The sequence below is a fragment of the Dama dama genome, chromosome 20 (genome assembly GCF_033118175.1).
Source record: "Dama dama isolate Ldn47 chromosome 20, ASM3311817v1, whole genome shotgun sequence".
In the NCBI taxonomy this organism is placed as follows: Eukaryota; Metazoa; Chordata; class Mammalia; order Artiodactyla; family Cervidae; genus Dama; species Dama dama.
The window spans coordinates 92518274-92541013 of NC_083700.1; the positions used below are offsets into that span (position 1 = coordinate 92518274).

The 22740-nt window shown below is 36.1% G+C and overlaps 1 protein-coding gene across 3 annotated transcripts in view; it reads left to right on the plus strand.

Annotated features, from left to right (window-relative positions):
- FAF1 (Fas associated factor 1) overlaps window positions 1-22740 on the plus strand; it is a 494313-nt gene that overhangs the window by 205419 nt on the left and 266154 nt on the right. For all 3 annotated transcript variants that reach the window (XM_061121934.1, XM_061121932.1, XM_061121933.1), the window contains exon 7: window positions 21031-21136. In XM_061121934.1, the coding sequence (XP_060977917.1) occupies window positions 21031-21136 (106 nt within the window). The remainder of the gene's footprint in view (window positions 1-21030; window positions 21137-22740) is intronic.

The following is a 22740-nucleotide window of genomic DNA, read 5'->3' on the forward strand; positions in this document are numbered from 1 at the left end:
GTTTATTATAACCAAATCAGAAAAGTAATGTGATTATAATCTATCCATGCAAAAGTAAGATCTAGAGAGAAAAATCCCAGATTATAATCCCTGTTTATCTAGGGTCTTAGATTCTCCTTATATAAAATAGGAAACATTGATTTTAGTTGCCAGGGTGGTTATAAAAATTCATTAAACAGAAGAGGTACATTTATATGCAAAAGCACAAGTTGCAAAGCATAATTATTAAAACATTTATGCTAGTAAATACCAGTAGTAATCTTTTTCATTCAACTCTCACTTCATTTTTATAGTGCCTCTGTAAGAATACAGAGGCTGATATTGATATCTATATTATAAAGTAGGAAATTGAGGTGTTTTTAAGAGAGTTTCGCAACTGGTTTAAGGTCAACAGTGAATAATACTTCTGCTACTGATATCTTCATCTGACTCTCCATCTAGCTTCCAGTTTCTTGACAGAAATTTATAAAGCTTTATTCCAAAGATGACTTCTTTTTTGGAAGCTGTTTTCTATAATGACATTTTTTAAAAAATCTTGTGATTTTTCATTATATAGTCCTTGAAGTTCATTTATATGTATTTCAGTTACTGTAGTTTTCAAGAATATTGATGAAATTTTAGTGTGTGAATGAACTTTTTAGTTACTGTACTGTTCATCATCTAGTAAAATATAGATGTAAAATAACATGCTCTTAAATTGTTTACTGGCAAACAGTTTTATTCTCAAGGTTTGGTGAGAGCTATATATTAAACCATGCCTTATGAAATTTTTTTTAAACTTGATTTTACTGCCACTAGGGGGTGCCTGGTAATTGAATCTCAGTTTGTATTTACAGTATTTTTTAAAAAGCTAAGAGCAGCAGAATTACCATATAAGTGTCTATAACCTTATATTTAGAATTATTTTAAAGTAAATTATGTTTTTGTTTTTCAGAAAATAGAATTTCAGGCTGTTTGAGAATTTAAGAGCAAACTCTTTAATCATAATCTTTTTAACAGTTGAAAAGTATTTTTAAGCTTTTTAAAATAGATCAGATTTCACTTATTAATTCAAAGGTGATGCAGTTACCCCTGTGGCACAATTTCAGATTGTACTGTCAATCACAATAAAATTAAAAGAGGGGAACTGTTAATTATACCTGTTTCATATCATAGGAAAGGGTCAATCTATCAAAGATTTATTGATTAACTACTAGATGAAAGCATGCTCTGTCCTCTAGGTACTTACAACCTAGTCATTGACATATTGTGACTTTTAAAAAAATTAATCTCTTTAAAGAAAATTTCCAACACTCTTGGTGTTCTATCTGCCACTCAGGTTGTTTCATCCTGTAAGCTCCTCTTTTCTTCATCTGCTGTAAAGTTGGTGTCCCCTAGAGTTCTGTTTTCAGCAGCCCCTCTTACTGTACATTTTCCCTGACATCTCCTCTCAGTGCTTATTTTTCCAAATATATATAAATAATAAATCTCTATAAACATCTGTTTCCTAGTTGCCACACTGGTATGTGTGTCCCATTTGTAATTCAGTCTTATGTCTCTAGATTGAGACAATCCTGAGAAATCTGTACTACTACCTGTATTTTTTGTCTCAGATATACAGTGATAATGGTACAAAATACTGCAGTGTATTCCAAGTAGGATGATTAAGAATCACTACCAAAGAATCACTGTCATGCTGATCCATTCTTTGGCCATTTTGCAGTAAAATTAAAAATGAAGTAGTAATAAAAAGATATCTCCGAGGTCCTCCAGACATTTGGATACTACAGATAATTTATGGGTAAAAATGAAATCATAATAACAACCACTAGTAATTTAGAAGTGAGCACAAATAAGAGTTTGAGCATTCTTTTGCATTGTCTTTCTTTGGGATTGGAATGAAAACTGACCTTTTCCAGTCCTGTGGCCACTGCTGCATTTTCCAAATTTGCTGACATATTGAGTGCTGCACTTTGACAGCATCATCTTTTAGGATTTGAAATAGCTCAACTGGAATTCCATCACCTCCACTAGCTTTGTTCATAGTGATGCTTCCTAAGGCCCACTTGACTTCACATTCTAGGATGTCTGGCTCTAGGTGAGTGATCACACCATTGTGATTATCTGGGACTTGAAGATCTTTTATGTACAGTTCTTCTGTGTATTCTTACCACCTCTTCTTAATATCTTCTGCTTCTGTTAGGTCCATACCATTTCTGTCCTTTATTGAGCCCATCTTTGCGTGATATGTTCCCTTGGTATCTCTAATTTTCTTGAAGAGATCTCTAGTCTTTCCCATTCACATCAGTCTTTCCAGTGAACATGCAGGACTGATCTCCTTTAGGATGGACTGGTTGGATCTCCTTGCAGTCCAAAATACTCTCAAGAGTCTTCTCCAACACCACAGTTTAAAAGCATCAATTCTTTGGTGCTCAGCTTTCTTTACAGTACAACTCTCACATCCATACATGACTACTGGAAAAACCATAGCCTTGACTAGACGGACCTTTGTTGGCAAAGTAATGTCTCTGCTTTTTAATAAGTTGTCTAGGTTGGTCATAACTTTCCTTCCAAGGAGTAAGTGTCTTGTAATTTCATGGCTGCAAATCACCATCTGCAGTGATTTTGGAGCCCCCCAAAATAAAGTCAGCCACTGTTTCCACTGTTTCCCCATCTTTATGCCATGAAGTGATGGGACCAGATGCCATGATCTTAGTTTTCTGAATGTTGAGCTTTAAGCCAGCTTTTTCACTCTCCTCTTTTACTTTCATCAAGAGGCTCTTTAGTTCTTCGCTTTCTGCCATAAGAGTGGTGTCATCTGCATATCTGAGGTCCTTGATAGTTCTCCCGGCAGTCTTGATTCCTGGGAAGAAGCTTGTACTTCTTCCAGCCCAGCTTTTCTCATGATGTACTCTGCATATAAGTTAAATAAGCAGGATGACAGTATATAGCTTTGACGTACTCCTTTTCCTATTTGGAAGCAGTCTGTTGTTCCATGTCCAGTTCTAACTGTTGCTTCCTGACTTGCATACAGATTTCTCAAGAGGCAGGTCAGGTGGTCTGGTATTCCCATCTCTTACAGAATTTTCCACAGTTTATTGTGATCCACACAGTCAAAGGCTTTGGCATAGTCAATAAAGCAGAAATAGATGTTTTTTTGGAACTCTCTTGCTTTTTTGATGAACCAGCGAATGTTGGCAATTTGATCTCTGGTTCCTCTGCCTTTTCTAAAACCAACTGGAACATCTGGAAGTTCACAGTTCACGTATTGCTGAAACCTAGCTTGGAGAGTTTTGAGCATTACTTTACTAGCATGTGAGATGAGTGCAATTACTTTGGCCACCTGATGCGAAGAGCTGATTCATTTGAGAAGACCCTGATGTTGGGAAAGATTGAGGGTAGGAGTAGAAGGGGACGACAGAGGATGAGATGGTTGGATGGCATCACAGACTCAATGGACGTGAGTTTGGGTGAACTCTGGGAGTTAGTGATGGTCAGGGAGGCCTGGCATGCTGCAGTTGATGGGGTCGCAAAGAATCGGACATGACTGAGCAACTGAACTGAACTGAACAATTAAGAGTTCTATACATTGAAACTTTGAATACAGCAGAAGTGATACTTAGAGGGAAATTTGTAATATTAAGTCCACTAATTAGAAGACAATAGAGATAGAAAATAAATGCATTTTATGTTCTTCTTAAGAAATTATGGAAATAGCAGTAGAATAAGTCTGAAGAAAATAGAAGGAAAGAAACATTTAAAAGCAGTAATTAATGATAGTGTAGTAGGAAATGGCAGCACACTCCAGTATTCTTGCCTGGAAAATTCTGTGGACAGAGGAGCCTGGTGAGCTATGGTCCATGGGATCACAGAGAGTCAAATATGAGTGAGCACGCATGCAATTAATGATATAAGTAATCAACAAATAATAACTGCTTGAAAAATCTAGCCAAGAAAAGATAAGAAAAAGCACAAAAATATTAGGTGTGAAAATGAGGACTTAACTACAGATTCAGAGGAGATTTTTGGATTAGTATAATAATTATTAAATAAGTTAATGCTAAACATAAGAAATTAATAAATTGTTCTAAAATAAAAGTGTACATGAATAGTAATAAACTTATCTTTGTGGCAGTAAAATCTGAAGTTTAGTTGAAGTGGAGAATTTTGTATAAACTATCAGGTAGTAAAATGAATATAGGACTTAGATAACCTGAAAAAGTAATAACCATTACAGAAATTGAACTTATAGTATAAAATTTTGCATGCTATATTCTTCCCCTAGCCCAGAGGATTTCCATAAAGAAATCTTACACAAACTTCCCTGTGGGACTGCTTCCTATCTTATTTTATAATGTTTGTGTAATCTTGTTATCAAAACTGGAAAAAAATAAAGTAAGAAAAAATTGTGTGTATTTCTTATAATCATAGATAATAAAAATGAGTAGTTAAATTTTCCTTTACTTTCTCTCAGTCTTACCATTTAATGACCTCTTCTTTCCCCGTCCTTATTCCACTACCTTCAAATGGCAGCTCTCCCTGTATTAAAATGGTCTAAGATACACATAAATCAAAACCGTAGCCTGATTGTGTCTTTCCCCTGCTCACATCCCGCCATTAGCTTTCCATTACTCTTAGACAAAAGTTCAGATTTCTTATCAAAGTATATTAAGGACTTACATAATCTTGTCCCTGACTTTTTCAACTTCATTTTTTATCATTCTCATCTCTGGCTTGTATCTTGCCAGCCACACTGGCCTCCCTGTTCTTCTTTAAACATTCTAAGTGTGCTTCATCAACCTCAGGACACTTGCACTATGCTGTTCCCCTACCTGGAATGTTCTTTCATCAGTTATCAACTTGACTCACTCCTTTACCTTATTCAGTCCTCTACTCAAATGTTACATTCTCAGGTAGATTTTTCTTGATTCACCTGGCTAAAAGAGCCCCTCTGTTATACTCTTTCCCTTTATCTTACATTATTACAAAATGCATTATATTAGTAATAGATTCATATTTGTTATCTGTATTCCTTATCACAGTGTAAAGCTACAAGAAATTATGGACCTTTTTTGTTTACTCTTGTATCCTCAGCAGCTGAAAGAGTGCCTGAAACATTGTAGGTACTTAGAAATATTAATGGAGTGAATACTGTGAAGTAATACATCCCTGAGAATGTTTGCCTCCTAAGAGAGACCAAAGCTAGTGAGTAAAGGTCTAGTGTGGAATATGAAGTATCATGCAGAACAGATACAAGATATTTGGGGAGCTGAAGATCTTACATGTGTTCCATAAGTGTAATAAACTAGGCAGTCTTCACTCCTTTTGATTTTTTTTTTTTCACTGAATATGGGATAATGGAAGGAACTCTAGCTTTATAGTCAGACACTGTTTATCCTGTGTCTGTCCCACTGGTTTTGTGGCCTCCGGCAAGACCTTTCTTTTGTTGAGTCTTAGTTTCCCCAGTATTATTTCATAACTGGCTGTACTCTCTCTCCAGCCAGATCCCAAGCTGTGAAAACAAGAGCATTCTTTCAGAGCATCTCCCTCAGCTCATCTATGGCCATCTATGTAGAAGCCCTTAATAAACATTTGTTGTTAATGAATATGAAAAGTTTCATGACAAATTGAGAGATTTAGTTTTCATCCATATACATATAGTCTCTCCATTGGCTGTTTTGTTAATTTTGTTTTTCAGATATACAGAGAGTCCACCTCATTTTATTCTTATAAGATGTCAATTATTCATTCATTTACCAGATACAGATTGGGTACCATCTTGCTTATAGTGTGTTAGTTCCTTGTTCTAGGTGTTAGAGATACAATGAGAAGCCAGATGACAGGGTACCTGCTTTAATGGAGTTTACAATATAATATGTGTAGACATGGGGGTAGGGTGGAAGGACAGACATCAAACTATAAATCAAACAAGAAGAGTCATCAGATGGTAATAAGTGCTTTGCAGAAAACTGAAATAGAATGACTGGATAAGAAGTAACTGGGGGACTCCTGTAAGTTGTATGATGAGGAAAGGCCTCTCAGGAGATGTACTATTTCAGCTGAAACATGGATGATTAAAGACTATTAAAGTGAAGAGCAGAATGAATAGTATTCTAAGCAAGAGAAATAACTAGTGCCAAGTAACTAGTGACAATAACTAGTGACTGAATAGGTGCCTTGGTAATAAAGTATAGTCTTTTCAACTTGCTTTCAGTTCAGTTCAGTTGCTCAGTTGTGTCCGACTCTTTGCGACCCCATGAACTGCAGCATGCCAGGCCTCCCTGTCCATCACCAACTCCCAGAGTCCACCCAAACCCATGTCCATCGAGTCGATGATGCCATCCAACCATCTCATCCTCTGTCGTCCCCTTCTCCTGCCCTCAATTTTTCCCAGCATCAGGGTCTTTTCCAATGAGTCAGCTCTTTGCATCAGGTGGCCAAAGTATTGGAGTTTCAGCTTCAACATCAGTCCTTCCAACAAACACCCAGGACTGATCTCCTTCAGGATGGGCTTGTTGGATCTCCTTGAAGTCCAAGGGACTCTCAAGAGTTTTCTCCAACACCAAAGTTCAAAAGCATCCATTTTTCGGTGCTCAACTTTCTTTATAGTCCAACTCTCACATCCATACATGACCACTGGAAAAACCATAGCCTTGACTAGACGGACCTTTGTTGGCAAAGTAATGTCTCCACTTTTTAATATGCTGTCTAGCTTGGCCATAACTTTCCTTCCAAGGAGTAAGCATCTTTTAATTTCATGGCTCCAATTACCATGTGCAGTGATTTTGGAGCCCAGAAAAATAAAGCCAGCCAGTTTCCTCATCTATCTGCCATGAAGCAATGGGACTGGATGCCATGATCTTAGTTTTCTGAATGTTGAGCTTTAAGCCAACTTTTTCACTCTACTCTTTCACTTTCATCAAGAGGCCCTTTAGTTCTTCACTTTCTGCCATAAGGGTGGTGTCATCTACATATCTGAGGTTATTGATACTTTTTCCGGTCTTATCCTAAGTAATAAAAATGTCCAGCTCTATTATAATTACATAGATTGTCTCAATTTTTTTGTGGCAGGGTGACAGGAAATAAGGTATCCCTTATATATAGTTGTCCCTTTTTACAAGTAGTAATTGAGTCTTGCTATTGAACTTTGACCTTTTTATACTGGGAGGATGGTTCCCATTAATATTTCGATGGTTTCTGTGAGGGTGTTGTTGAACTCTGATCATACAGTCTAGCACATGGTTGTCTTGTGTGGCCTCCTCTGGCTTTGAGTTAGCTGCTATTTGTGCAAGCTTGAGTAAATTCAGGGTACTAATTGAGACTCTTGTGATAGTTAAGTAAACCACTGGTGTTAAAATATGTAGCCTTTCTTTGTTCTTGGAAAACCATTGGTGGGAAATCAGGTAACAATAGCCTTGAATTTATCTAGAGTAGGGTATTATATTTTCCAGTGGATACTGTGGAAGGAAATTGAGTAGTAGTGAGTCAAGATATCTGAGTCGCAGCCCCGTCTGAGTTCTAGCCCCAGCTCTCCCACAGAATCACTGTTTGATAGGGCAGGTCACGCTTCTGCTCTGGGCCTCAGATGCTATGGGAAAATAAAGAAGCTCCATGATTGGGAAAAAGAAACTGCTTTAGTAACCAGACAAGCACCAAGTAGATCATGTGGCTTTGACTTGAGTTCTTCATGAGGTCTTTTACCTTTCACTCCAGACCTGAATCTTAGGACCCACGTTTCTGGTGGCTCAGATGGTAAAGAATCTCCCTGCAATGCAGGAGACCCAGATTCGATCCCTGGGTCGGGAAGATCCCCTGGAGAAGGGAATGGCTACCCATTCCAATATTCTTACCTGGAGAATTCCATGGACAGAGGAGCCTATCACGTTATAGTTCTTGGAGTCGCAAAGAGTCAGAAACAAATGAGCATCTAACACTTTCACTTTGTCATGCCCTCAAGTGACCTACAGAAAGTTATGACTGGATTTTCAGAGCCTTAAGGACTGATGTAGTCAGCCTGCCTCACCAACCTGGTCACAGCAGGATACGTAGCTTAGAGAGCTCATGGCAAACCTTGTCCAGGACTATCTACCACAGAGGATAAAAGGTGGAAGGTAATTTAGTGCACTAGGGCATAGGAAATGGAGGACAAAGCTGCTCATCTCATCCTCACCTTCTGTGAAACCTAACCTAGTACACGGTGACTGTGTGAATAATTGCAATAGTCCTTTCTCTTCTTCTGGAAGAAGAAAGTTTAGAATCTGGAAAGAATGCCACAAGTGTTCATATTAAAAATTTTCATTTGTGAAGAGAAGCAGCATGGGCAGAAACAGTACTTACCTGTGAGCAGAGGCAGAAGTTTGAAGGAAAGCAAATGAATACTGTTCTCATGATCCCTGAGGCCTCTTCCAATGTGCTTTGGATATGCCCCTTCTACATCCATTAAGCATGGCATTAAAAAGGGGAAAATGGAAGTATTCCTCTTCTGCCCCTGCTTCTTATAATTAGCTGTGGTAATAAGAATGTAGCTATGTTCCTGGCTTTGGTCTTAACTAAGAGGTGACACCTCTGGGTGGTATGTATATTGATACTTACACAGACAGTTTACTTTTTTCTTTTTGTTTTTTCCCCCCATATCTCCCACCCTGTTCTGAGGCCATTCAAGATACTCATGCACCCTCATTATCCCAACTAAAAAGATTACTGAGAAGTCTCATAGAACTACTTGGGGTCCACTTATTATAAGAACATTCTAAGGATGCTTTCAGATAGCTCTCATCCTACTTCTGTTTCCCCACCACCTCACAGTCTCTGCACAGATGTTAATCCTTGTAATATTTTTCACTCTTTTTGTCTGTGTCCTGCTATTTCAATTTTTGGTGTTCTCCTTTAATGCAGTAGTCACAGTTTTGAGATCTCTGACTTAGAATAAGGTGACAGCTCTAGGGTATCATCTTTGGAAGGATTTAAAGCAGTCATCAAATCTAGTCCCATTTTATGACTGGGAGAACTGAGGTACAGAAAGGTGTAACTTTACATGTGCAAGTAAATGTTCTGAATGGGTTGATTAATTTTTCCTTCCAAAATGCTTTACAAAACAACTTTTTTGTTGTTTTCGCAAATGATATTCATCTGTGAAAATGTTTTACTGGTGCTGTAAGCAGTATGATATTTGATAACAGTTTGATGTATATCATTGTTAAAGCAACTCATCATTTCTTAATATAGTATAATCAATGTTTCAAGTATATTATTGTGATTACTGTTTAACTTCAATTCTCGTGAGCATTTTTATTACATTTTGTAAAAGTGATATTAGAAAGTATTAGATTAGTTAATGTGTCTTAATAAAGGGTACTAAAAAGTGACTTATTTTAAGAAGACGACACTTCCCTAAAGTTATGCAATCTGGATAAAAGAAACTTGTCCCCAATTACAGCATTGATGGAGATCACAACACATCTAATTGGATTGATGTACCAAACCCATTTATATAGTTAACTGCCTATTGATAGGTCAGTGACTACTGAGATTAGCTTGTTAAAATCACACCTTGAAAAAGAACTACAGGTATTCTCTGTGGTTGATTTAATGGAAAGTTGGAAACTTGGTCACTAATTCATGAAACAAAAATCAGTGTATCTGTAAATTTTTTTTCTTTCTTCATGGTTTGTCTAGATGGATAGAATTATGTTTTGACAGTTTTGCTATGAACTACTTGGTGGATCACAATATATCACTATCACCGCTAATTACCACATTTTGATTAATCTTATATACTTTGGTTAGTACATTTTGCTGAATCCAATATATCTCTATATTGATAAACAGTAATTATAGACATAAGGACACCTGAACTTTGAAATCTTCCTGAAAAATGTTATTAAGAATTATGTGAAACCAAATGTTTGTTTATCTAGACATATTTAATTGCCAGCAAAGAAAGCAATTAAAAGTAGCTCCAGAGTAAGAGGCCAACCTTTGTTAAATGTGGTTTTAAGATTGTTACAGAACTTGTGGTGATGATAACATGGTGTCTTGGAGGATGTTAACAACTGTAGCAGAGTGTTAATTAAGAATGATGTAATATGCAACTCAGAATTATTAATATCACATGTTAGTTTAGCCGGACAGGAACAAAACCTAATTTCAGTTATGATGAGGGCTCAAGTTGTATTTGTAGTAGAAAGATTAACATTTTATTTTTGTGCTGTTCCTGAGACAATTTAAAAATCCTGAATGAAATACAGTCAAAGGTAAACATCAAGTCCCTAGCTCATTTACATATGTGCCAGATTTTCAAACTGATTGCTATTTGAACCTAATCTGTCATTGCTGGCTGCATTAGCTACAACAAACATTACATTTACATATTGATTTCTTATTTTGTTTTAGTGTAAATAATCCATAATTATAGTAAATTTGGTCTTTTGTTGACAAGAGCTCATATGACTCTGTAAGTTTAGAATGGAAATTTAAATTGCCATGTGTCATGCTTTTTAATTTAAAAGCTTGCTATATCTGAAAGGATAAAAAGATCATCGTAGATCATAAAATATTCCCAAAGAGACAAAGAAGAGAAAATTTTGTAGAGCCTTTTAGAAAAATATAAATTGTAAAATATTAATGAAAAATTCAGTAACACACTCTTAAGATTATTTTATTTTTAAAAGAAAATCAGTAATTTGAAAAAATTAATTTTTTGGCTTCAGTATTAGGTCATATTTAAAAAATAAAGTTAATGGAAATGAACCTTCTAAACCTATTTTTCATTGATATTTGTTTAAAATATCTAGTGCAGGAAAAGAAATAGCATACACACATGAGCAGAAATGAAACAGAAGATTTTCTGTCTCTGTACTGATGTTAATATTTTACTCGTCTAAACTACTTATACAGCATTGATTTGAGAAACTTAATTTCACGGACAACAACCAGTATCTGTCAGTGGTCACATACTCTTATAAAGTAGTATTGGAGAAAAAATCCATAGTTTCCATTTACCTTGATTAAAAGTGTGTTTTTGAGGTTAAAAATACAGGACTCATTTGATTGCACAAGTAGTAGTTGTCTAATTGTTGAAGTACGTTTTATGGCTTATAATTTTTTATGGAGATATAATTTACATACAATAAATGCATAATTCTTAAGTGCCCCCCAGTTACATGAGATTTGACAAATGCTTATTGTTTTCTACAGTGGGTTTTAATGAGTGGGATATTAATTTGGATGTGTGTATACAGGTATTTAACAAACAGCCTGTGCTGAATTGATGGTGTCTGTTTACTTGAGTGCTATGAATACAGAACTCCTAAAAACTCTTATCAGTCAACTTAGGCTGCTATAAAAAATACCGTAGACAGGGTGACTTACTCAACAGACATTTCTTTCTCACAGTTCTTAAAGCTAGAAAGTCCACGGTGCTGACAGACTTGGTTCATGGTGAGAGCTTGCTTCTTGGCTTGCAGATGGCTACTTTCTCAGTGTCCTCATTTGACAGGGAGAGCACAAGCTCTGTTCTCTCTTCTTCTTCTAAGAACAGTAATCTAATTTTAGGAGTCTCATCCTCATGATTTCATATAAATGTAATCATCTTCCAAAGACCCTGCCTCCAAATACCATCATGTTGGCTGTTAGGTATTCAGAATGTGAATTTGAGGGGATACACAAACATTCATTCTGTAACAGCCTTGAATCCCAAGTCGAAATGTGTTGTTCTTCCTAGTCTAGTTGTTTAATCTTGATGGATTTATACTTTATAACAATGAGTGCTTCTCACAGAACTGTTTATGTTTTATTAATAATAGAAAGGCTATGGTTTAGCCTGACCAAATCTTCTGTCCACTGAAGATTTAAGAGGAAATTCTTGATTCAAGGAATTTCTGGAGAAGAAATCCTTAAAATTACTGTTAATATCCTTGATGCAAAACACCCTGCCTTCTATTGTTCCACCCTATGGGCCTGCTACTGTTTGTCAGAAAGAAGCCATTCCTCTTCTTAATCAGGAATTAATGACAGGTATATAGCGACATGATGATCAAATGATTGTTTTGCTACCATAATTCAACCATAAGTTAACCTTGAAAAATCATTGTGGCATATATATTAAAATATCCATATGCTTTCTGTATTAGTGAATCATTAAAGTGCTTTCTCAATGTGAAATAAAGTCAAGACAGTAAAGGCTGTTATATATATTTTCTTAATGTTGTTTTATCCATACTTGACATATGGAAGCCAGTAATTTATGACTTTTTATGTTCACAGGTATAAAAATGTCTGTAACTTCAGATTTATTTATTGGGGCCTGTGTTAAGATTTGCTGTATGCTATTTTCTCCTTACGGTCAATCTCCACCATGCCCACCCCCCCCCAAAAAAAAAAAAAACCTAGAAAGGAATATAAAATGCATTAAACTAAGTCAGTGAATTAAAATGAAGTTGTTATTCACTAGAAGGCAGATATTTTACAGATGACTTCACTGTTCCTGATGAATGCTCATAATTAAATTGGAATGGGATTCCCCCCCAGGTAGAGATGGACATTCTGCAAATGAAAGAGCACTGGAAGGCCAAGACTTGTAGACAAAAATGAAAGTAGAGAAGGGATGTTCTATTGAAACTACTTCTAGAATTTTGTTGGTATTAGATACTAACGCTTAGTTATCATACTGAAAATTTTAAGGAGGTGGATATCTATTTATTCACCTGTCTTTTTATAGTTCCCTCTCTTAGAATGTACCTCCCTCCTTCTGTCCTTCCCCTCAACTTGAATATTAAGAAACTGGTTGGAAAATTATGAGATGGTAAATGTGCACTTTGCCACTAACTGTTTTAAAATATTAACATTGTGTTGTAGTTTTTGCAAATACCCACCAGTTTGAAGCTTGGGGACGATGTATATGATTTTCATTACATTTTAAACATTAATTTCAGTTTGTATTTGAGGGTAGAGTAATGGTAAGTTTTAATAACTGATGTCTGTAGAAATAACCATCTCCTTGTTGGTAAATGCAGCTATTAAAACTGAAAGGAAAATCACAATGGAGAAGAATACATTAAAAACCAGTGAGGAGAGAATAGATTTCTATTTAAAACCACTTCTTGCATTGAGATAAAATTCAACTGCTTCTGAAAACTTTCTACATTTGCTAATACTTTCTTCTCCCTCTAACTGAAGAGGAAACATGCCATTAAGGGAAACAAAAAACTGTTTTGTGTTATTTCTCATCCACCTACTTTGATTGGCAGTTACCCTTAGAGCTATTCTGAAGGTCAAAGTTGAAGTAGCATGAATGACTTTGCATTTTGAAGGTGAAAGAAGACTGCTTGAAAGTAGATTAACTGTGGCTAACTATCCTAGCATGAAAAGTTGCTCAGTCGTGTCCGACCTCTTGCGACCCCATGGACTGTAGCCTATCAGGCTCCTCAGTCCATGGAATTCTCCCAGCAAGAATACTGGAGTGAGTTGCCATTCCCTTCTTCAGGGGACATTCTGCACCCATGGATCGAACCCAGGTCTCCCACAGTGCAGGCAGATTCTTTACTGTCTACACTCATTGAAGAGTAGCCAAATGGCTAAGTGAATGAATCAGGCTGGAGTCTGAGGTTGCAAGTAATAAAAAAATGTTTTCACAGGGAACATGAATGTGGTGTATCAATACTAAACAAGATCTGTGCTAAAAAGAACCTATAAGCTTATATAATATTAGGTGTAATATACGCTTATATTTCATGCATCAGACCTGGTTTTACCTGGAGATTATCATATGGGTAGCTCAGCTGGTAAAGTATCCGTCTGCAATACGGGAAACCCCATTTCCATTCCTGGGTTGGGAAGATCCCTGAAGAAGGGATAGACTACCATTCCAGTATCCCCTGGGAGGGGAGGGAAAGACTGGGAGTTTGGAATTGACATGTGTTGTTGTTTAGTTGCTAAATCATATCCACCTCTTTTGCAACCCCATGGACTGTAGCCCACCAGGCCCCTCTGTCAATGGGATTTCCCAAGCAAGAATACTGGATTGAGTTGCCATACCCTTGAGGAGATCTTCCTGACCCAGGGATTGAGCCTGTGTCTCTTGTGTGGCAGGCAGGTTCTTTACATCTGAGCCACCAGGAAAGTGATGACATGTACATGCTGCTATATTTAAAATAAATAGCCTGTATGGCACAGGGAATTCTACTCAATATTCTGTTATAACCTAAATGGGAAAATTTGGAAAAAGAAGATACATATATAACAGAATCACTTTGCTGTATACCTGAAACTAACATAACATTGCTAATCAACTATACTCCAAAATAAAATAAAAATTTATGAAAAAGTTTTACCATCTATGAATTCCTACAGAAAAATAGAACTAAAACACGAAAAATAGCTGCCTCAAAAGTACCAAAGATCCTCTGGTCAATGTTTCACTGTCATTGTAAGATTTTAAATTGTGGGTACCCCTCAAAAGTATTCTAGTTTTTAATAATAGACCACCATAAATCTTATACGTAATAAAAATTCCGACTTGGCTTTCTAAAATTTAATATTCATAGTTTTATCAAGTAAAAGTTACTTTCCTTTTTCTGAAGAGGAAACTGAAAATTTATAGATAGTTAAGTGTCTCAACTACAGGCCTTGTATATGGTGCCATAATAATATTATTCAGAGAATGTGTTATTGTGGGGGTGGGGGACAACTCACAACAACTAGCAGGTAATGAAGCAGGAATTCAAATCTTTCTCTGACTCCCAAACACTTTGAAGCCATAAATATTTTTTTCTTGCCAAACTTACCCTTCCCCAGGGCTACTAGAAAATTGTAGCACTAGACTAAATTGGTGTTCTAATCTATTCCGGCAGTCACTGCTGGTCCTGGCAAACCTTTTCCCAAAGTTATTAGACAAGTTTGCAAATCAAGATCAAGAAACGTATCTAAGGAATTGCATAAAGGCAAGAACTAAGGGTATTAAGCATTGTGTAGATTCATATGTAAAGATAAGAGGATCTGTCTATATAATAATCAAGAATTCTGGAATTTTGAATTCCTTAGCCTAGCGTTTGAAGCTCCCATAATGTTGGTTTTTAATGTTTTTCAAGTTTCCTCTTTCAGAAACCCTTCTTTACATACTCTTATACTTCTTCCTCGTTGCTTTCTACACCCTTCCCTATATTCTCCAGTCACTGTCTCTGCTCAAACTAGTCTATGTCTGAAATCACTTCCATTATCTATCTACTTGATAAAATTACCATCTATTCATAGTACTTCAAAGTACTCGTTCGCTTTTCCAAAATCCTTACATGTTTTATTTTTTTTTCCCCTCACATGTTATAACTCAGACTGGTCTGTCTTGGGGTCAGTGATTATGTCTTTGATTCCTATATTATTACAAATAAGAATCAAATAATTATAGAAAGAGTGGAGGAGTTGTGAACTCCTAGCAGTCAAGGATCTTATTCATTGTTACATCCTCAGAACAGCCTAGCTACTGGGGAGATAGAATGCTGGTGTACAAAGAACATAGAATGAAATATAGTTTTTAAACTATATGCAGAATTATTTCTTAAATATTTATAGGATTTCATTGAATCACTTTTTAGATGGTAATGCCAAGGGAAATACAGATGAATGGTAAAATACTTACCCTCAAAACGGTTGCAGTCTTGAATTCAGGCCTTCCACACATGAAACAAAGCAAACCTTACAAAACACAAAATTAACCTTACAAAATTAAATAAATATTAAATAAGGTATATGTGTAGTAGTTGGGAGGAGAGGGATGTAAAGAAGGATGCAAACAATATGAATCGAGATCAAAGTGAGTTTGGTGTAAAGTTTTTGGTATGAGGGGAAGTCAGCCAAGCTCTAGAGCAAAAGCTGAATTCTAGAGAATAATTGTGAAATAGGTTTACCCATGCAAGACCTTGAAACCCCAAGTAGACTTTGCAATCTTACCACTTTGACTCCAGGTTCATTTGACATATGTATGTATAATGAGGGGCTTCCCTGGTGGCTCAGATGATAAAGAATCCTTCTGTAATGTGGGAGACCTGGCTTCAATCCCTGGCTTGGGAAGATCTCCTGGAGAAGAGAATGGCTACCCATTCCAGCATTGACCTAGGCCTACTGTTTGAGCCTCACCATACTTTCGTATACCCTTTATTGTGGTTACACTGAGCTTTCCGCTATTTCCTGAACATGATTATTTTTTCTGGCCTTACTGCATGTAAAACTCAAGTATCATTTGACATAATTGCTTATGCCCTCCTAATTGAAGCAGTTATGTCTTTTGGCTACCTTGGTTTTTCTGTTATCTCACTGGCCATTTATCAATCTCCTTTTCATTGATTTCTCTTCTTCTGCTTGATTTTGAATTATTGGAATGCCACAGGGCTCCATGTTGGCCTTTCTCCTCTTTCTCTGGTTCCCTAGGTGATTTCTTATTTTTGTGGGGGTGGGGAGGAGCTGGGCTACAAAATCTAAATACTTATCTATAGTAGTCCTGCCATCCATGGTGGGCCTGAAACTACAAAGAGTACAAAATTCTACATATACTGTGTTTTGCCTTATACAGGCACACACCTCAGAAATATTTTAAAGTCAATTCCAGACCACTGCTATAAAGCAAATATCATAATGAAATGAAAGTAAAAGTGTTAGTCACTCAGTTATGTCTGACTCTTTGTGACCCTATGAACTCTAGCCCGCCAGGCTCCTCTGTGCATGAAATTCTCCAGGCAAGAATACCGGAGTGGATTGCCGTTTCCTTCTCCACAGGATCTTCCCGGCCCGGGATGGAGTCTGGGTCTCCCACACTGCAGGCGGATTCCGTGCCGTGTGAGCCACTAGTGAAGCAAGTCAAATGAATTTTTTGGTTTCCCTGTGCATGTAAACTTACATTTATACTATACTGTAGTCTGTTAAGTGTATAAAAGAGTTCTGTCTAAAAAAACAATATATATACCTTAATTAAAAAAGAATGCTTTTGGAAAGATGGTGCCAATAGTCTTGCTTAGTATAGGGTTGGCACAACCCTTCAATTTGTAAAAAAAAAAAAAAAAAAAAAAAAAAACATGGTGAAGCAAAATAAAGCAAAGTGCAATATAATGTGGTATGCCTGTACATACATACCTATAATAAGGTTTAATTTATTAATTAGGCACAGTATTAAATTAGGTAAAAGATAAACAACAATAAATGTTGATAGAAAAGTTATAACAATATATACTGTATTAAATATTACAGCAATGTGGACTTTCTCTCAGAATATCTTATTGTGTAAATACGATGCCTTTTCCATCTTAATTAAGTGCTTTCACACACTGTAGCCATAACTTTTGGAAGTAGAGGTGAGACTGTGACTAGTATGATTTCTTTTTCCTTCATTACAATTTCATGGATAGAAGATTCATTCTTACTGTTGAGTTTAGCAAACTCAGTATACTTTTTTTTTTTTTAGCTTTTACCTGTTCACATCAAGGAAGCACTTTATGGCTCCTCTTTGTCGTATCCAAATTGCCACTATCACTACTCTTGTGGTTTGTGGCTATTATTAAGTAAAATTAGGATTGCTTGCATGTAAGGACCATGATAGTTGATCTGATAACCAAGATAACTGCTGAATGACTTCTGGACATAGGGATGATTCATGACCCAGGTGGGATGGAGCAGGAGAGCATGAGATTTCATCATGCTATTCCGAACAACCTGCAATTTAAAACTTAGAAATTGTTTATTTTTGGAATTTTTCCATTTAATATCTTTTGGACCTTGGTTATCTACAGATAACTGGAATTGCAGAAATGGAAACTGAGGCTAGGGGGATGCTATTTTGTGTGCTATCAACTTTCCTGCTCTCGGTTCAGTTCAGTTCAGTTCAGCCACTCAGTCGTGTCCAATTCTTTGCTATCCCTTGGACTGCAGCACTCCGGACCTCCCTGTCCATCACTAACTCCCGGAATTTACTCAAACTCACGACCATTGAGTCAGTGATGCCATCCAACCACCTCATCCTCTGTCGTCCCCTTCTCCTGCTTTCAGTCTTTCCCAGCATCAGGGTCTGTTCAAATGAGTCAGTTCTTCCCATCAGGTGGCCAAAGTATTGGAGTTTCAGCTTCAACATCAGTCCTTCCAATGAACACCTAGGACTGATGTTGTTTAGGATGGACTGATCTCGTTTAGGATGGACTATTTGGATCTCCTTGCTGTCCAAGGGACTCTCAAGAGTCTTCTCCAACACCACAGTTCAAAAGCATCAATTCTTTGGCACTCAGTTTTCTTTATAGTCCAACTCTCACATCCATACATGACCACTGGAAAAACCATAGCCTTGACTGGGTGGACCTTTGTTGGTAAAGTAATGTCTCTGCTTTTTAATATGCTGTCTAGGTTGGTTATAACTTTTCTTCCAAGGAGCAAGCGTCTTAATTTCATGGCTACAGTCACCATCTGCAGTGATTTTGGAGCCCCCAAAAATAGTCTGTCACTGTTTCCCCATCTATTTCCCATGAAGTGATGGGACCAGATGCCATGATCTTAGTTTTCTGAATGTTGATTTTTAAGCCAACTTTTTCACTCTCCTCTTTCACTTTCATCAAGAGGCTCTTAAGTTCTTCTTCACTTTCTGCCATAAGGGTGGTGTCATCGGCATATCTGAGGTTATTGATATTTCTCCCAGCAATCTTGGTCCCTGCTCTAAGCTGTCTTATTCGACACTCAGTTCTTATACACAGCTGTACATCATATCTCTTTTTGGATCTTAAGTAGGTACCTGAAACTTTAATATATACAAAATTTCACTGTTTTTCCACCCAACCTGTTCTTAACCCGATCTTTGTTAAGTGCAATTTCATCTTTCCATTTGCTTAGACAGCCTTGGAGTTATGGTTTTCTCTTGTGTTTCGTTAGTAAGTTGTCTGGTTTCTTCCTTTAAAATACAGCTGAACCTGGCAACTCTTCACTGTCTCTGCCTCTACTACCCTCATTAGCATAATCCACCAGCGTTTCTTGCTGAGACAAGCCGTACCTTGACTCTTTCCACACTGTAGCCAGGGCAACCAGAATGATGTTGTATAAATGTAAGTGTAAATCAGATCTTAACCATTTCCCAATGTAAAACTCTCCAATGGCCTTCCTTTGCAATTACTATAAATATCAAGTTCTTTACTGTGGTCTGTAAGGACCTACATGATCAGACTCCCGCTATCTCTTCCTTACACCAGCCTCAACTTAAATGTCACTTCCTCAGAGATGTCTTCCCCAGCTATTCTACTGAAAATAATTCCCTTCCCCCTGCCCCTCTGCTGCCTTTTACAATCCTGTTTATTTTCTTCACAACACTTAGCATTTTCTAAAGTTACTTATTCATTTACTTGAGTACTGTTTCCTTTATTAGAATATAAGTTTTATGAAAGCAGGGACCATGGGTTTTTTTTTTGTTCATGTGTCTAGCTCTTAGAATGGTGTCATAAACTTAGGTAGGTGCTTAATAAATACATGTTGACTGAATGAATGAACATGCTGTGTTCTTCCATGTGTTATTTCATTGTCCAAGAAGTGCTACCCATCTCTCTTCCCCAAACCTAATATTTCATCCCTTTTCACTAATAAATTAACAATCCCTTTAAGTTTCTATTTTTCTTCTCCTCTGAAGCTTTTCCTTAGCCTTTTCACCCTTTCACTAAGGCACAATTAAGCACTTGCTTCTCAGTTTCCATTGTACTTTTTTCAATTTCTTAGTTTTACTTATTACATTATACTACAGCTGTTTATGTATCTGTCTGCCCTCATTAGATTGCAAAGGTTTTCATGAACAGGAACTGTATGTTATTTGGGTTGGTTTCCTTAGCATCTGGAATAATGCAACGCATTCAGTTAATATTGACAAATAAATGAATAAAAATCAGAATCTTGATTCCCATGGTAGTTTACCAGAAGATAACATTGCTTTTGCCTTGTGAATTTATAATTTATTCATTATTAAACAAATATTTATCTGCAGTGTGCCAGACATTACGCTTAAGTGGTAAGGCTACAATGACAAAGGTCCCTGCCCAAAGAAACTGTATTGTTTTCTTTGATTTTGATTAATAATAGTTTATGCTGTATATTGGTGTTTCCTAGATATTTTGAATCTGTAATTAACCTGTGAACCCTATGGGAGACACCAAGATACAGATAACTGCCTAATTCTAATCTTACTTTGTACCTATATCTATCTCATCGTTACATATTGGCAGAGGAGGAGTGGTGAATGCCAGAATCGTATATTATTTTTTATTCCATAAGCGTGGCATAATTACACTTGAGACTAGCAATACAGATTGTTCATATGTAAAGGTGACATTTAAAAATTTTTTTTGCTGTTAGTGCTTTTTAATATTATCATAAATCAAACCATGGCTTATGTTTCTTAATTTATGTGGCTAAGTGTATTTATTATTTGTGATTCTGGCACATTTCTTACTATTTGGAACTTTGGCACAGAGTTTGATTTGCTCTGAATTCTCCAGTTTCTAAATACTGAGGTTTTCTGAGTCCTAGTGAAAGCATGTTATTTTGAAGGAATTATGGTATAGCAGTTAAAATTCTATAGATTTCAATGCTTTCTGTTTTTACTGAAGCTGTATTTCTGTTCCTGTACAATACTCATGAGTGTAGTTTCAAATTTCTGTTCTTCCAGAACTGCTGTTTCACTTGGAAACCAGAGTCTTTGAGTGTACATTTTAGTAGCATATTTGGAATTTAATATAGTTGACAAATTTGCTTCTCTTGGTGAAAATACATATGTAGTCAATAGCATATGACTTGTAGAAATTCTTATGTATGCAATGTATTTATAATTGAAGTTTAAAAACACCTTGGTAGAGAAGGAGTTAACAAGTTAGCTCCCCTTGGTTGTTCTCAGCATGCTCTCTTGCCTTTAGGAGCTGCAAAGATGATAACATTGGGCCCGGACATGCCTGTGTGGAGGTTATGGTACTCCTGGGGTTTTTGCAGCTAACTGTAAAGCAAGCTAGAACTTGTTCATCTCAGAGTTCCTTGTTTTTCTTTCAACCCTTTCAGTGCCCTGCAGGAGTCATTAAATCAAAACTTCATGCTGATCATCACCCACCGAGAAGTCCAGCGGGAGTACAACCTGAACTTCTCAGGAAGCAGTACCATTCAAGAGGTGAGTTATGTCTCACAGCTAAGGAATAAAGGTAGCTCATTATAGCTAATGTTGACCCTGTTAAAGAGGGCTTATCTGTTCTGGTTGGAAACTCTCTTTATGTTTCATTATTGGCTTCTTAATTTTAATTAACTGGAGCATCAATGATTACTGTAGATATATTACTTGACCTAGAAAGATAGATGTCGTAAATGAAAGCTCTTAATAATTCTTAAAATAGTCAACTTTTAAAACCTTTCTTAAAAATAACTCATTGTTATATATTTCACAGTTTTATAGTAATTATTCAGAATACTAATTTGAAGATTATTGATAGCATGCATTTTCAGACATGCTTATATTTTATTTGAACGGTTGCTCTCAAATATATTATTTATAATGTGTGTCTGCCTGCTTCCAAAAGGAATTGAAGAGGCTTTTCTTAAGCAGCTGAATTCCAGCCTTGGGCAGTATTCTAGAGATGCTGTGGGAACCCAGTCATTTTGCTCAGAGTGTCTAATAAGAATCTATTTATAGTGTCAATATTTTCTTCAGTGGAGCCAACCACCGCCACTGTTTCAAAAAAGAACCTTCCCCAAGAGAGAAGAGGTAACTTCTTGTCTGTGGCCCCACCCACCTAAAAGCTAGTAATTTATCTCCTTGGATGGGGCGGGGCAGATATGTGTAAGGCTATGATGAGACTTGTGTTTAGAAACAGTGAAATGATAATTATGTCACATTACCTCTTGTAAGATGTTAAGACAGCAATCATGTGTCTAATCATATTTTTATTAATCATGTTTAATCTTGGATTATTTCATAAATTTTTTTTTGGACTACATTGCTTAAACTAATTATTAATGTCATATTGAAAGAACAAGTTTCCACCCTAATCGTATTTCAGAAGTATATGAATTGTTTCCGAAATGGCTGGACAGTTAATGGTTTTCTTTTTTCTTTTATCAATAAATTTCAACTGCTGAGTTTGGCATAAATAACTCATTACATGAAGTTTATTTTCTCTGTTTATCACTTGAATAGTTTATTGACCAGTAACTAAGATTTAAAAAAAATTTTTTGGCCCCTAATTTGAATTTTAGGTTTAAATTATTTGATTTTTTTCTAAGATTTTAAATACAGTAACTGCCATTTCATTTAAAATCTCTAAAATGGATGTTCTGTTCTCTGAATTTAAAATTTTAATTCCTTGAAGAATCACTGTTGTTTTTATGTTAAAAATAATAAAATAAAAATAACAACTCTGGCCCTATTGGAAAGTTATTCTTGAAACCTCATGATTATGAAATTTAAATTATATATTGAATAAAATTAAATAAGAAATTCAGTTTGATAATAAATAACCTCAATTTAATGAAGAAAAGCACAGATAATGAGAGATAAATTTCATTGTTATTGATTTACTTTTTTAAGTTGAAGACTAGTATAATGCATGGAGGATAAATATAGACTGCCCTATTTTTTCTTTTTGATTGAGATTTTTATAGCCAAAATTTTACGTTTTTTTGTTTTTTGTATTTTTTAACATTCCCAGTTTTTATAGTGTGAGTGTGTTTCAACTTTCTCCCACAAGAGGGCAGAGAGGACTATTAAACTGATAGTCTAAA